Source organism: Acanthochromis polyacanthus, chromosome 7 (assembly GCF_021347895.1).
Source record: "Acanthochromis polyacanthus isolate Apoly-LR-REF ecotype Palm Island chromosome 7, KAUST_Apoly_ChrSc, whole genome shotgun sequence".
NCBI classification, from domain to species: domain Eukaryota; kingdom Metazoa; phylum Chordata; class Actinopteri; family Pomacentridae; genus Acanthochromis; species Acanthochromis polyacanthus.
In genome coordinates this window covers 6475390-6491993 of record NC_067119.1, presented here as the reverse complement: position 1 = coordinate 6491993, position 16604 = coordinate 6475390, and the positions used below count along the sequence as shown (strand labels likewise).

The window sequence follows — 16604 nt, the reverse complement described above, 5'->3', positions numbered from 1 at the left end:
AGAGCCCATCCAGACAAGATCTTGGTCAGTCAAAACTTCAAGGACAAGCACTACAGTGGCCTGCGGGAGACCATGCTGACCAAGGAACCACACAGGGAGGATTACAAGGTAAGCAGACAGTGCTGGGTTTGTAGGGTGCCCCCTAGTGGTGTAGTGTATGTGATACTCTGGCATACCCAGTAAACCTACTGAAAATGCTGAAATTTTTGTTACCCACTACAACAAAACTATCTAGCTATAGTCTATGTGATACAAGTATGAACAGTTCACCCACCTAAAAAGCAACAAAACAGACCACACCACTGCCGCTCTCCTGGTATTTTGGTGGTTATAGATGAGATAAGTAAGGCCTATCTTTATTCTCCCTAGAACATACTGCAGTTATTTCAGCTGCGCAGAACCGCATAAAGGGCTCCAAAAGAAGCAGCCTTGCAGTCTCCACCACCGAAGACCTCATGAGGGTCAGCTTGGAGGGGCCATGTCTTGAGGACTTTGATCCAAGTCCTGCTGTGGACCGCTGGATGAACTCAGCCAAGCGAGCCAGGCGACTTGAATACAAAAAGATGTGAGACAAGGATGTTCTCTGTGTTAAATAACTGAGCCTACTGCTTGGCTTGTTGTGTGAATGTTAATAATAAAATTCATAGTGAAAATTCATAGCGCTCCTAAACTTTTTTCTGTGCTCCTAAATTTTTTCATTTAGGAGCACCTGTGCTCCTAGTGAAAAAGCTAAGCGTACAGCCCTGCTATAGTCCCTTTATTGTGACCTATAGGCTCTTTATTGTGATCTATTGTCCCTTTATTGTGATCTGTCATCCTTTTATTGTGACCTATAGTCCTTTTATTATGACATATAATCCTTTTATTGTGACCTATAGTCCTTTTATTGTAACCTATAATCCTTTTATTGTGACCTAATGTCCTATGTTTCACTGTTTTTTGTTTTAACCTGCCTAGGGACTGCGGATGTAAATTAGCATTATTGCTATAGTCTGGCATATTTAGATCTATTGCTCTCTAGATAGACGTTCATTAATGCCGGCTGTTCTTAACGAATAAATAAGTAAACAGACAATAAATAAGCTGAAGGATCTTCAGAGATGTTGGAAACTTAAAGAGCGATTTGAAGTCAATAATCGAGGACAGGCTGGGTCACTGTGTTGTCATGTCAGCTTCAGTTTTTCAGTGCAACCTAAACTGAACCGATGTTTCCATTTGTCTGCTCCTCTCCTGGTCTCTGTGCTCACATATACTGCATTTTAATACATCCAAATTTGTCATGAAACTGCTCCCTTTTACATAATGTTTCTGTTTCTGCTGGCAGACAGTGGAACAACTATAAAGTAGTGAGTGAAACGCAGTTAATAATTAAGACTACATGTAAACTGGCAGTCTTCACCTGCTGCTCTGCAACACTGAAATATTGCTTTGATGACGCTACATTGTCTGACAGAACAACGGTCGTGCTTTTAATTTGTCAATATGTCCTTATGAATCGATGGCTCAGAGAGAAAGTTAGAGGTGACTGAATGTCATGAACTCTGTCGCTCATTCGCGTCTGTGTCAGCTGCTGTGTCATCATCTGCTTTTCTCCACACTGTCAATCGCAGTTGCAGAGAGTCTTTTTCCTTAAGTTGCCATGTTAAGTAAGAGATCATTTGCATTTAAAGCTACAAACACTGTTCAGAGCAGAGTTAAAACCAAGCGTTATGTGAAATGAACCATCTTTGTGATATTTTAAGCTGAAAAATTGTAAGACACATTCTTGGGACATGTAAGACTTTCATTAATTTGCTAAAAAAAAAAGAGGCCCAACATGGGACCTATAATGCTAATGTGTTAACATATTAATGATTTGCCAAATGGGGATGTTAGTGTCTAAATGTTTGTAAGATATATGAGGCAGTTAATCCACGGTTTGCATCTCCAGAGGACTGTGGATGAGCTTTACTCCAGAAGCTCATTAGCTGATGATGTTTGGCACAGAAATATTACACATTCTAACTAATGAGATTTTATAGCTTACCACAGAAACATTAAACTGCAACTGAGACTGACAGTAATTAAGCAGCATAACCTTCTGAACTAGCTGGGTTTGAAAGGCATGTTATCCTTCAGAAAACTGCCAAAATTATGACATTTATCAGAGCCAGAAACTGAAAAAACAAAGAATTGTTGGATTTTTCGCTTTTCAATGGCACCTAAACTACTTTACTGAAAGTCTGGTTAAGCTTAAAATCGTGGCCATCCATCCATCCATCCATCCATCCATCCATCCATTATCTATACACCGCCTGATCCTCATTAGAGTCACGGGGGGCTGCAGTCTATCCCAGCTGACTTGGAGTGAAGGCAGGGGACACTCTGGACAGATCACCAGTCTACTGCAGGGCTACAGATGGAGACAGACAATCACACTCACATTCAAACCTATGGACAGTTTACAGTCGCCAATTAATCTCAACAGGAAGCCGGAGTACCCAGAGAAAACCTGCACATGCACAGGGACAACATGCAAACTCCATGCAGAAAGATCCCGGGAAGGAGGATCTTAAAGCTGCAAGGCCACAGTGCTAACCACCGAGTCACTGTGCAGCCCTGATATTTCATCAGAATCAATTTATTCTGCATAAATTTGACAAAGTTGTCACATTTGCAGGAACTACACTTTGTACAAAAATTCTGTACTCCATGGTACAGCCAAAAACCCACTAGTGACTCTGCTCTACAGACATTTGACAAAAGCTATTTTCACCTGAACAGCACAGCAAAGTTTTTACCAACTTTGTCAAATAATTTTAAAAACTTTAGCTTTTTTTTCTCTTGTGCAGAACAAGTCATTTCTGAGTTCTCTCTCCTTCTGGCCATGTTTGAGCTGTTTTCATAGAGGTACAGGACAGACATTGAAGTAAATAAAACAGGCTTATAGCGAGTAAATATGTGACCTGAAACAGTTTGGGGTTCGTTTTTTTTAATGAACCAAAGTATTTGATGTTGTCTTGGTCGGTTTTGTTTGACCTGAGGTGGAGTTTAATGTTTTACCAAGTCCATCCAGTAGTTGTTGAGGTATTCCAGTCAGGGTCAACTGACTGATTCACATTCTCCATGACCGCTCTGTCAGCTCGGGTAAACATTACGAGTTTAGACACAAATCATCACAAACAACACACTGAAAGCTTCTAATTGTGGTCCCGCTCACCTGTAATTATGTTGTCCAGCAGAGTTGTGGGCATGCAGAAAATCCCAACCAGGAGGTCACTCACAGCAAGGTTTAGAATGAACAAGTTGGTAACAGTTCGCATGTTTTTGCTCCGCAGCACGATGAAGCAAACCACTGCATTCCCCACCATGCACACGAGGAAGATGAGCAGGTAGGACACGATGAAGATGGCCGCCGTGGACGGCTGGTGCAGGTAAAATCCAACATATGTGATGTTGTTCCTGGGTATGACGTACTCCACGGAGGAGTTGTAAAACGTCCAGTTATCATACAGTTGAGTCGAGTTGTTATCAGGTCCTTCGTTCATTTTAAACCTGGAAAATAGAAGCAGAACACTTTGTGGTGAATCAACTTTTAAAGTGCAGTTTGAGAGAATGACAAAGCAGTTAAGGCCTGAGAGTTTTATCTCAACCAAAATTCCATCTACTTACTACTTGCAAAACTTTGACTGCATTTGTGAGAAAAAGCCTTCTCATAAATCAACATGGTTACGTTCAGTTGATTTTTTTTTTTAATGTAACCTTAAAAAACTAACATTTCTGATACTGCAGTGATAAAAGAAATTCTTTGTATAAGTGGAACTTTAACTGAATGTGCCCACGTCTGACCTTGTCAGTAATACCCGATTGTCTGACTGTCATATGCCGGGTTTATTTAATCTATCACAGCTCATTAGTTGACTCCATGTGTTGTTTTTGGTGCCTGTATGCCAATATTGTAGCCGGATTTGGTGTCTGATGTCTGTTCAGCTGTCTCTATCTCATGTCAGTTTTCAGCTTCAATCAATAATTTATTTCTTGCAATGACAAATGAATTTCGAAACAAATTAGTGATGGAACCAGAAACAGGGTTACATTTTTCAATGAGTAGTGAATTTTCATAGTTTGTAGTTTAAGGTAGTTATAGCTTCAGCAACTAGAAAAAACCTCAATAAAATCCTGTATTTCAGCTCTACAGCCTGATCAACATATCACCTAAAAGCTTTATTCTAATCCAAACTAGATGAGCCCCCAGTAGAGGGCAGAACCACGCCCATGCATGACACGCTGTATCAATTTTGATCATCCTACGTATCTCCCTTCCTACTTGATCTGCTGACCTCTAACTCCACAACTGAACAGGGGACCTTAGACTGATCTTCAGTGCCAAGTTTGATTATCCTGACTTCAGCACTTGCAGAGATATCTGAATGGACATACACACACATACATACTTACCCAGGTAGCCAGATACCGAAGCAAATGCATTAACCCTGCTGACATACGTCAGGCGTGGTTAACTAAAGAGCAGAGATTTTGACTGGCTTTTGAGCAATTCTTTATCCTGTACCAACATAGTGTTTAAATAAAAAATATGCTATGCCAAATAAGGCAAACAAGAAAGGCACTCGAAGAGGACAGTACTCCGCTAAGGCTCTTCAGTAGTTGTATTATTTCAGACTGATAAGTCCTGATAAGTCTGCAGTGGTTGATTTGTAGTAGGATCACTTGTTGTCATGGTTACAGTGACTCTGTGCTGCTGTCTAGTAATGACACAAATCTTTAACAAATCCGTGGATCCAGACTATAAGCCGCATACTGCCAAAATCTAATCACTTGGTCCTTGCGTCATTTCAGGCTTTCCTTTAAAATTTCATCCAAATCCGTTGGTCCGTTTTTTAATAATGTCGCCCACAGACAGGCAGATTGATTCACAGATTAACAGACAAACGTATCCTGATCATCACATAAGTTGGCTAGACGTCTAGTATGTGTTCTGAAAGCAACCTGATTGGACAATTGATCGGTGGATAAGCTCTTATCAACCACATTCTGATTGGTCAGACATTCTGTTGTTGTTCTCATAAAGAAAAAAAATGCTGCATCAACAGCCTTGCAGGATTAATTCATTATTTTTGGCAGCCGGAGTAACAGACGACTTGTGAACACTCCCTTATTTTCACTTTTGAATTGACCCAATCTAATGGAACCAACTACAAGTAGCTGTTTAAAATTTACTGAACATTTACTCTGAATCTTCTCTAAACTCATTGACAGCATGTTGTCAGTGTGGCTGCATTTTGTTCAAATGGAGGTCCAAAAAGTCGAGTATAAATGACATCAGAGCTCAACAATCAACACAGCAGATCATCTAAAACGGCAGCTAACTTATCTGTGGTATTTGTCGATCTAATTCTCTTTTCAGAAATCATGTGAATGTTAACGAGACCAGGTCTAGATTCTCCCAATCAGATATTATTTCCATATAAACAAAACGGGTCCAAATAATGTTATATGTTGCAAATATTAGATTTTTATGCTTATTTTTAATTCACTGAGGCTAAAGTGGCTCGCAACTATAGTACACGCTCAGTGAACCATAGCTAATTTAGTTCATCTAGATGGAAAGTAGATAGTTTTTTTTCTTACCGCTGTGACAAATTGTTTTAAATTGGATTTTTCCATTTATATTTCCAGTGTACTCATAGCTACTATAGCTATGTTTCTGTTGCTGCACTTCTTCAGCTCCGGCAAACCAGTCATTGATGGTTTATGTAAAACACATTGCTAGAAAATTAAACAGATTTAAAACTTTAGTAATAAACTACTAAAACTAGCACTGCGAAATACAGACAATTTATAAGGCCCTGGTACATTTTATATCAGCATTGTGTGAAGTTATTTAGGTTGAAAGGACTTGAATGTAGTGGGTATTAATTCTTATGTAAATGTCATGCACTCTAGCAGTAAATTGATTCCCTGAGAAACGACCTCAAACATGGACAAGTGGAGACAGAAGGTGTAGATTTTTGGCCACTTGAGCTGGTGGACTGCAGATGCAAACATGGTATTAGTATATTAGATTGAAGCTGACTTATGACAATTATTTTACACATCAGCAGAGTAACATTAGCATTTATTTGAAGTTGATCTGATGCATTTTAATGTCTCTCTTTGCTTTCCATCAGAACTGTTCTGTTCTACCAGACTTTTGGTGAAATTCTCCACTATCTAGTTGCTAAACTTCTCGGCCTACTCTTTGACGCTGGGCTGGTAGTGAACAGTGGCCTAATCAAAGCCCTTTTGGTCTGAATAAGGCAGATACCTATGTAAGAGCAAGTCAGAGGAGTAAGGAGCTGAGGGGAACTTGAGAGGCAGGCGAAAGCTGTTTTCAGGTGAGACTTGTTTGACCCATTATTAATATATAATGTTAAGCTGCAGTACATGTGTGACGTGATCATTCTTTCCTTATGGGTTTGCATAATTTAGCAAAGCCTCTGAGCTCCTTACACAGTTCTTTGTGGTAAAAGTACCGCATGTTGACAAGCCGATGCCAGCTGTTCCAGTCGAGCCAAACACCCATTAAGAGCTCCGACAGTCTGACATGTTTTAATTAACGTGTAATGGATAGAAACGATTTGGTAGAGCACACGCAGCAGGAGCTGCAAAGCACTTCAGTTTGTCAAGCTGCAGCAGCCGTACACAAGGGAGGGAAGCAACAGAATAAAGGGCAGAAAGATAATTATCTTTTTCAAAAAGTGACTCTAAAGTAAACTAAGAGATGCATGAAAAATATCTGAGAGGATCTATGATTTAGATGAAACCTTGCCGAGTGTTAACAGTGTTCTTTTTACAATTCAGTTCCATCAGCTGTACTTAAACTTAATTAGTAATTTTCTAAATGACAGCCCTCATACATACAGAGAGCAATATCAGAGTAAAGTTGTTTTTCTCTGGAGATAAAGTTGAAAGCAGAGAAAGAACGATGTTGAAGTCAGCAACGCATTCTCAAACAAGAAGACTGTGATGCGTTTTGATCAGCTGAGGGTGTTTTTTGAGTGATTTCTTACTGTTTCATGAAAACATGCGATGATCTGCTGCCAAAACCCGAAGCTTAATGGTTTTCCAAAACGTAAATCACACTGTCACCAAGTGAAACATCTTCAGCAGTTTATTTACTAAAGGTACAATGTGCCTGAACATACCTTTCATAAATAAAGCATTGTGATGATACGCAGATTTCCTGGCCACTAATGTTTTTACTCCAGGTGTAATATGCTTGTTTGGTCCAGACTGCAGGAAAATTCACATCAACGTTTTTATATTTGTTTCAGTTAAAAAGAAATGTGACTCACATTGGTATATGTAATTCAGCCTTAGTTAAATCTAACATTGACTTCCATTATCCGTTAAATTTTCTTATTTGTTTCCTTCCTCTGTAAATAAGGGCTAATTGTAAATCAAATGATGTTTTATTTGGACAAAGCAACTAATCTCACTAAGTCACATCGGAGCCCTGTAACTTTTGACTATTTGTATTAACAGATATTAACAGATAAATTGATTAGAGGAACTGATTTAATTAAAACTGCAGTACAAAAGTTTGTCTCCCTCTTCTGGCAGTAAGAGTTTTTACAGAAGCCTCTGGTCCTCACTTGACTTTGTGGTACAACAATGAATTTTCTGAATCTGTGCTGGAAAACCTTCGTACATTCTGTGTCTTAAAACTATCAAAATCTGTCTTGCAAACTCATTCCATATTCCTGATGGCTTTTATAGATGCTTTCTCTTAGGTTTCTTTCTTATCCTCAGTACCAGAAACTCCTCTATATGCTCCATCATACTTGAGCCTGTTATTCTTACTGCATCTCTACAGATACTTCCCTCTTCAGCTCTGGCAAACCAATCATTGCTGGTTCACCAGTGCAACAAAATCGTCCTCAGTCTTTTGCTTTAAAACTCTGATGTACTGTGAAATACAGATAAATCTACCCAGTGCTGAAGGGCTTAATCAGGACCGTGAACTCACTTGGTCTGGATTTAATGGAGGTTTACTGTCCTGCACTTTAGTTCTAACACATACAAAACCTGCTGCACCCTTAACTTTATCTGTTGACCTTTTTGTTCAAAAAAGGCTATTCATCTACATTTTCTTTTCCCTTAATTACCACTAATATAGCCATTTCGTTAAGCAGAACCCATTAAATTCACAATGCCACAGAGCAGATCCTATTGTTGGAAAAAGTGTCAGTAGAATTTCTGATGACTGAAAGTTTCATTAATTTAAAGCAAATTGCATAATTTCAAACTTATGTCCGACGTTCTGTTTAATAATGTGATTAAAATGGAAATTCTCAAACTTACGTCTCATTCAGGAAACTGAAAATGCTTTTTACAGGTTGATTTCCTGTCTGCAGTATTGTCTGCAGCACTTAGAAATGTTATTGATGGGAATGGGGAGTCAGTTGTTCCTTATATTATTTCCAACAGATAAGTCCCAATAAGTCCAGAGCGATGGATTTGTAGTAGGATCACAGTCATGTGATCATCAGCAGACAGTTGATGTAGTGTTCACTTGTTGTCATGGTTACAGTGATGTCGTGCTGCTATCTCACAATGATACAGAAATCTTTGACAAATCCGTGGATCCAGACTATAAGCTGCATCACTGCTAAAATCGAGTCACTTGGTCCTTGTGTCATTTCTGACCTTCCGTAAAAGTTTCATCCAAATGTGTTCGTCTGTTTTTAAGTAATGCTACAGACAGACAGACAGACGGACGCTGATCGTCTCGTAACTCCTCCGTTCTTTGGCAGAGTAATTAACGAGCCCAGAAATGTAAATGCCTTTCCTGCATCTAATGGCTGTCTCTGAGGTGCACAAGTGTTATAAAGTGGATTTATTTCCTTGATCCAACATCTGTGATATTATCTGCCTGTGAAATTTTACAGATTTACATCAGATGAATCATCCTCATTACGTCTGAGCGGAATCTGTCTGTAATCCTGATCAGATAGAACTTGCTTGCTTGAGTACAAAAGCAAAATAAAGGTGGAAGAAAGCTTATTTTCTTTGCTGTCAAGCTGGCTCACGGTGTTTTACTGATGTTTACACGTTAAATTACCTCCTTTCACGTCTCCTGACCATTTCAATCTCCCTCCTTTATGACTGACGCCGACAGAAATGGCTCCAAGTCAGGGTTATTTTCTGGAATGTGGCTGCGCTCCGTTGACACTGATAAACCTCACAGCCGGTAAATTTACACTAAAGGCTCACCGCTGCTTTCTCCATGCGAGATGAATAAAAAATATATATGTGAATAAAACATGAATGGGCAAATGGCGGGCATGGTGGCTAAACCGAGGGAAGTATAGACTGTGAAAACTCTTTAATGCACGTCCAACTCTGCTGTGTTAATGACTTATTTATGGGCTTGTAGACGTGTTCTATGCAGGATGTGTGTCTAAGAATATGTGGGAGAGCTGAAGGACTGAGGCGAATGTAGACCTAATTAGGGCTAAAACTGTGCAATTTCAATCACAGTCACTTTCTCTCTTCAAACAAGCTCACTGAATCCTGCACACAGCTAATGGTGTTTTTCTGTGTTGTTCAGCTGGCAGCCTGGTCACATAAAACCTGTGAGTAAAAGGCAGCAAGATAAGGTCCACAAACAGCTATAACATACTCTGTTTAAAAAGAAAAAACATGCGCTGAAATTCCAGCTGTGGTTACCAGAACGCTATCGTACAATTACAGGGAAAGATTTTCTTCATTTACCGTAAAGAAATGTGTTAATATTGTTGATTTTATTGTTAAAAATGTGCATCATTCCATATTTTACTGGAAAAAATAAATTTTAGCCTTAAAAAAATGTAGTTTTGCTTGAAAATTTACACGAGAATACCAATAAAATAAAGTTTTTGTGACGTACTATAAATATTACAGAAATAATTCCATAATCAGCACAACAGTTAGAGTATTTAACATTTAATTTGTGTATGCAAAAATTATGTTTCCAGCCGTCATAAATATTAAAGCATTTCTCCGTTATTAACACAAAAGTGCATCAATCTAACAGAAGGTATAAACTGTATTTTTTAAATATGAAATAATGCAATAAATTGCCATTTTACTTGTTGTAAATAATACGGTATGTGTCCATTACCAGCACAACAGTACTTATATTTAACCGTGAAAAGCTTGTATTCTTTTCGAGAAGTAAATGCAAGAATGACAGAATGTCGTACATATTACAGCATTTTTCCCATTAAGTAGAGTAGATAAATGTATTTTTTTAAGAGAAAAATGTTTATTTTTTTCCTGATTAATTTATTTACGGTGATTCAGGGTTTTAGAGTTTGACAGTTTTTCATTGTGATTTTTTTTTCTACAGTGTAGAAATCTAATGTCAGAAAACTTTCCTAAAAAATATTTTTATTCAGAGACCTTGTCCTGCAGAGATGAGCACATTTTTTCCAGAAAAGACATCTCGGCATCAGTCATCTCACACAGTAAACGCAACACCAATGCCATCCAAAAATGAGTTTTGTTCTTGCCTCAATAAGACGAGAAAAAACAGCCCTCCTCAGGGCCACACTTATTAGAATGTGGTCATTGAAACGTTGAACCCCGGGTCGTATAACACGCGTCATGTTTGCATTAAAACTTACATGTCAGATCTGCTGTTGGGGACAGATGGTTCCAGATTTCATGAGCATCAAAAATGTGTAAGAACAGCATTGAAGAACTAAGAATTCACTCCATCTCTCTCTACACCAAGGATCTGCTTTGCTTGTATTTCTTCAGTGCTTTCACAATATCCAATCTCCTGTAGTCACGCTCACATACGCTCGAAGCTTTACAGTTTTTCAGAGTTGTACCCTGTCAGGTTGTTGATTGCTTTTGGTGTTTATGCTCCTGGAAGATTGTAGTCCTGCTGCAACCTTGTCCTCCCAAAAATTTACATCCCTATACAGCCAAACTGCACTCTCACTCAAAAGTTTAAAAGAAATCTAATTTAGTTCTGGAACAAACATATTTTCTCACTGGAAGGTCACACTGTGATGTAGTAGGAAAGACTTTCACATTGAAAAAAAGGATGGATTCATAAATCAGGAACAGGACCAAGGAGTATCTCGAATGGGACCGTTATTCTCAGACTAAACTTTTACTTGTCTTGTGTTTTGGTCAAGTTTAGGCACCAACACTACAGAGAATATCATGCTTCCGCTGACACTTTTAACAACAGGAGCTGAGGGTGTTGACAAGGTTGAGGCACCAAAATGAGTTGGTTAAGTTCAGAAAACAGAAGGGTTTGAGTTGAAATTTGGTCCTTCTACAACATGTTTGAAGCTTCTCCTCCATTTTTCTGGGTTAGGAGAGTCTCACCTCTTCTAATATGTGACTGACTGGCTGAGTAGAAGCAGCAGGAAAGCAACACAGTGTTGATTTAAAACATATTTGTGATCACAAATGAGCACAATTCAGGAAATAAAAATGTTTCCTTCATAACCAAACTGATATTGCACCTTTGTGGTTTTGTTCTTGCTGAAGCTGAAAGCTTTAGTTTAGGGTTAACATTAGCAGCAGCTTGTTTGCACATGCAGCCACTCCGCCTCATAATGGAAGAATCCATTCTCCACATTCACTTCTGAGCCCCATTTTTATCAGGAGCACCACTTAACAGCACAAGACTAGAGGTGGAAAAGTGGAAGAACAATGTAAGCTGATTTCAAAACAACTGAGAAGAAATTTACTCAATAAGGACTTAATGGGCCCAAATCTGGATTAGGATGTTCTTTTAGCGGTTGGGTTGACTACGAATGAGAAGTTTGCCATTTGTCAACATACTGCATGATGCAGAGATACTGTATTATGCTCAATTTAATGGTCCACAGATGTTTTTTTTTCAGAAAATGTCAAAAAATGAAATATTTTCTTTAAGTTATTATTTTGGCTAAAAACATTCCTGTGCAGGATTTGAAGCCAATTTAGACATCATATTAAACATTTTCTGACAGTGTAATCTTATTAAACTGCCACAACAGTGTGCTCATTAGCAGTCAGAGAGATTTTTACCCAGAGCAGGACTGCAGGTCGGAGAGCTTCCCTTTGGACTAATGCTGACTAAGTTTTAATCTGAACAGCAGCGTGTCATAACATGCAGCTCTACTAGCGGGCTTTGAGGCTAATACTGTAACACTCTGCACATCTCCCACAGAAAACAAGAACATGAGCTTCTAGAGTGGCCATTAAACCGTATGCCTTCTTGAATTTTTTGGCTGTATACTTATAAAGAAAGTCAGTGTCACGGACCTTTCCAAATTGTTTTCTCTGATCTCCGTGGTGTGCAGGCGAAGGAGAACTGTCCGTGACACTGACTTTATAAGTTTGTTATTAAAAGAAAGAACAGCATCAGTACAGACAGAAGTTGTCTGGATGGAGCCTGCCAGTTGATTCCCCGCTGAACAATGGCCAGCTATCAGTTTTTATAGGTTTTCAACATATGGGGGGTCACAACATATGGTTCTGTGTTGCCTACCATACAGGAAAGCAGGGAGCATCGTCAACCAACTCCCCAAACTCTACAGCTCCTGAAGAGCCCCTAAATCAACGTCTTGGACATAAGAACCTTTATAAGGACTCCTCCAACAGGAGACCACGTTCCATTCTACTAGGCCACATTTGTTTCACTCCGATACCAAATATAATGAACAACTATCAGATACTAGAACAAACAAAACAGATTCCATTCTACTTAAGTAATGCATGTCTCAGATCAGTACTACACTAATCCAGTCCCTCCTCCACCATAATTAGGTTTTATATTTCAGCTTTCCATTTTGCATGTGTGAAAACAGCCATTGCAGTGGCAGAATTGGCTGCACTAACCGCAGTTCTATTCAGTTTAGGATATTTTTCAGCCTCCAGCACAACACCCATCAACATTTAATGGAAATGTTCAGGAGACGCCACTGGACATTTACAATTTAATTACATGGCATAGAAAACCAGCTCAAATTCGAAATGTAGTCGTTTTATTACAATCCAGCGGCAGATTCTGTAATTTAACTTTTTTTTTTTTTTTTTAATAAACTCTATTATGGTGATCAAGACCAGAGAAAACGCGCGGCTCCGTGCGCAAACGTTGCGCTCACAGCAGTCTCCAGTTCTCACGCCTGGACGGATCATACCAAGAACTTTGTGCATCAAATAGTAAACTGGATGCAGATACGAGCAGTGCGTAAAAACACGCCTGACTGACCGCTCATGGACAAAGAGGTTTCTGTAACCAAATGCAGATCCGCGCATTAAAGCTGCGACAAGTGTCTATCCATGCGCACCCATCATGCGCCACTCGGAGCGCCTAACCAGATTTAACCGCGACGAAGTCCAACTTGAAGAAGTCAATCCAAAAGGAAGTTAGTTTTCCTTTCTGTTTTAATTAATTGTACAATTTATTTCCCACCTGTTGCCACAGTTAGTTTGAAGTCGTCTTACCTTGGTGTGGTTCAAATCAAGTTGAAGGCAGTCAGTGCGTTTTAGGCAAAAGAAAGTTTAAAAAATGTCCACTTTTCTCCGAATAAGACATGCGTTTATCAAAGATAGAGAAAATACACCGAGAAGCGTGGAGAAAACGGTCAAGCTGCGTTCAGTCCGGCTTCATGTGCGTCGCTGGGAAGCGCCTCATGCGGCTCACGGTGCGCTCAGCCCGCCGCTCCGAGCGCAGTGGAGGATTTCCAGCCGGATCCGTCCCTATTTGATGCGGTGACGTCGGAAACGAGGGGGTGGGCTGAGAGCTGACTGAACAGGCTAATGGTTGAATGATATCCCCCCTGATCTCCTCCAGCTGCTGCTTCTGAGATGTCAAGAGTCAGCTTTTAAAAAACTCTAATGGGATGCTGGAAGTGAGAGGGCAGATCACAGATGGTCTGAGCAGGCAGCTCAAAGCGCCCTGTTGCTGTACACAGTACTGTAAATGAGAATTAATGTCCACTGCAGGGAAAAAAGAAAAGCTCTGCTCAGGTTCTGCTTGCATTGTAGTCATGTGATTAGTGTCTGAAATGTACAAACAGTCCAATTTAAAGCAGCAGGGGGTCTGTGTGGACTCCTGAGGTATGGAGGGGAAAAGGTGCCAGTAAACTGAATAAAACATCCATCCATTATCTATAATCCTCATTAGGGTCTGGGGGGGGGGGCTAGAGTCTGTCCCAGCTGACTTAGGGTGAAGACATAGGACCATGGAGAGCTCACCAGTCTGTCACAGCGCTACATATAGAGACAAACAATCACACTCACATTCACACCTACAGACAATTTACAATCACTAATTAACCTGAGCATGTTTTTCAACTGTGGGAGGAAGCTGGAGAACCTGAAGAAAACCCACACATGCACAGGGAGAACCTCAACATCCATGCAGAAAGATCCCAGGCCCAGGGCAGGTTAGTTAATAAATAAATTTGTTTCAAAAGGAGCAATTAAATTGAGCCTCTTAAAGCTGTTACCTTCTTGAAGCTTTTAGAAGTGGAGTTGTACAGCATTCAGCTACTGAGAGGATAGCCTTGATTTTTGAATAGAATGTATAATGTGTCTCTAACTCACATTTTAATAACTCAACATGTATTTTTCAATAATTATTCCACTAGATACTCTGATCACCTGGATTAATTAAAATTTAAAGATGGTTACTTTTCCCTTCTTTCAGGAAATTAATGCAAGTCTCACGTGTTTCCCAACAGGCTGTTTCAGGGTCTGAGCTTCACATTCAGCTGAGCTGCTGCTAACAAAAGGCCCTTCAGGAAGAAGACTCTCTCTGGGTCTGTGATTGACAGCACGGAGCTACTGAATGTGTTAGACTGGAATTTCTGCTGCTTCTGACTTTGTGTGGAATTATTTTACATGGAAATATTGTTGAAATTGCGGCACAGCTGGTGTTTGTAGCTCGTGTGTGTGGTGAGTTTGTTAGACGATGTTGTGATTGTAAAATCAGTATTAAGTGTTGCAGAGCAGCAAATTGGAATTGTCCCTGAAATGACTGCTTTTTAACATTGGCTGTGTTTCGGTTGCTATTTAATAGTTGTTCTTTTGTCTGACAACAGAAACTGAAATATGTAAATGAGAACAGCTTTTTTGTGAATCCAGCTGTATTGAAATGCAGTATGTGTGAGCACTGGGAGCAGGAGAGAAGCAAACGGATGTAAAAAGTTTAGGTTGTAATGAAGACCCAGTAACCGACTCGCTTATCAGTTTTAAAATTTCTACCATCTTCAGTTGTCCCTTAGAAATAGTTTCCACAGAGGATGTTCGATTAAAGCTAATGGTAACAATGGCCACATTAGCCACACAACGTGCTAATGCTAAGGACTTTTTAATCCTTGTGTGGACATTACCATCAATAATAAAAGAAATCCACTGGCCTTTTAGTTTCCTCAGGTGCTGGGAGTCCACAGAGACTCTTATGTTCACTCTTGCGGCCAACAGCAGAACATTCAGTGTGTTTTGTTCATTTTCAGAGTAGAAGAAAAAGCTCTAGAAAATAAATAAACCTGGTGGACAGTGCTGTATCTTAGTAACACTGAGGAGGCAGGATGATACACAGACTAGCTGGGTTTCCATTACAGTTTTTCGCAAAATAAAAGCGATATTTCTAAAATTTCGACAAAGTATATTTGCGCTTTGAACGTGTTTCCATTGAAGGTTGTTCTGGGCAGAAGCATCGTAACGCTCGTAAAATACCATCCCGCGAGATTTCGATGTCGAACCCTTTCTCCCTCATTTCCGCTTCTGTCTCCTTATCCCTTTAAGCTGCAGTCAAATCCAGCCATTTTCAATACAAAAAAATCGCTAATATTCTATTTGTAAATAAAAATATGACGAGAAATGCAGGGAATATTGGACACGCATCGCGAGGTGCATTTCCTTGAAAACGACCTATTCGTGGATTTTATACCGACTTCAGGACATGTTTTGGACAAAATAGTTTACTGACTTGTTTCGTCTGGATGTCCAAGGTTGGATCACGGCCGTTTTTTGTGGAATATTTTCATCTGTGTGTAATAATGAACCCGGAAATGTGAGTCGCGCTGTGTACGTTGAAGCCGTGTATAGAGAACGGATGGATGGATATTGGTTGTTTGTTGGACAAATGTGTTTATATTACCCGCTGTGGTAATCGCATCTGAAAGTGGTTTATACCGGCGGATTCATGAGAATCTAAGCTTTCCATCGGCGTATAGTGTTTGTATAATCGTGTTTGCAGTTTCAGACATTTAGCAAATTGCTTATGCAGATCTCAAAGTATACCGCGGGCGGGACACTGAAGCGCAACGGGTGAAAACACTCTGCATTCCTCTGCTGTTTGCTGTCTAGTATGGCAGTGATGTTTTTCTCAAGAATAATGGCAAGAAAAGTCTCGGTCTCCTCTTCTGTCCACATGTACCGCGCCATGTTTACTCCGAGAGAACTGGTCATGTGACCAGGTACGTCACGTCCAATGACGTATAATTGCGGAAAAAGTGTTTCCATTGCGCTTTTGCGATATTTTTCAATATCAAAACGTCTGAAAAACCACCTCATGAGAGCGTAAAAACTTTTTAGCGATATTTTAGTCCTTTTTCGAAATT

The 16604-nt window shown here is 39.7% G+C and overlaps 1 protein-coding gene across 1 annotated transcript in view; it reads right to left on the bottom strand.

The window, feature by feature from the left end:
- Window positions 1-13700, bottom strand: part of npffr2a (neuropeptide FF receptor 2a) — a 51112-nt gene extending 37412 nt beyond the window's left edge. Inside the window, exons 1-2 of the mRNA XM_022202582.2 lie at window positions 13480-13700; window positions 3200-3534 (exon numbers count right to left, since the gene is read on the bottom strand). Of these exons, the coding sequence (XP_022058274.1) occupies window positions 3200-3527 (328 nt within the window). The 5' untranslated portion in view covers window positions 3528-3534; window positions 13480-13700. The remainder of the gene's footprint in view (window positions 1-3199; window positions 3535-13479) is intronic.
- Window positions 13701-16604: the final 2904 nt, after the last annotated feature.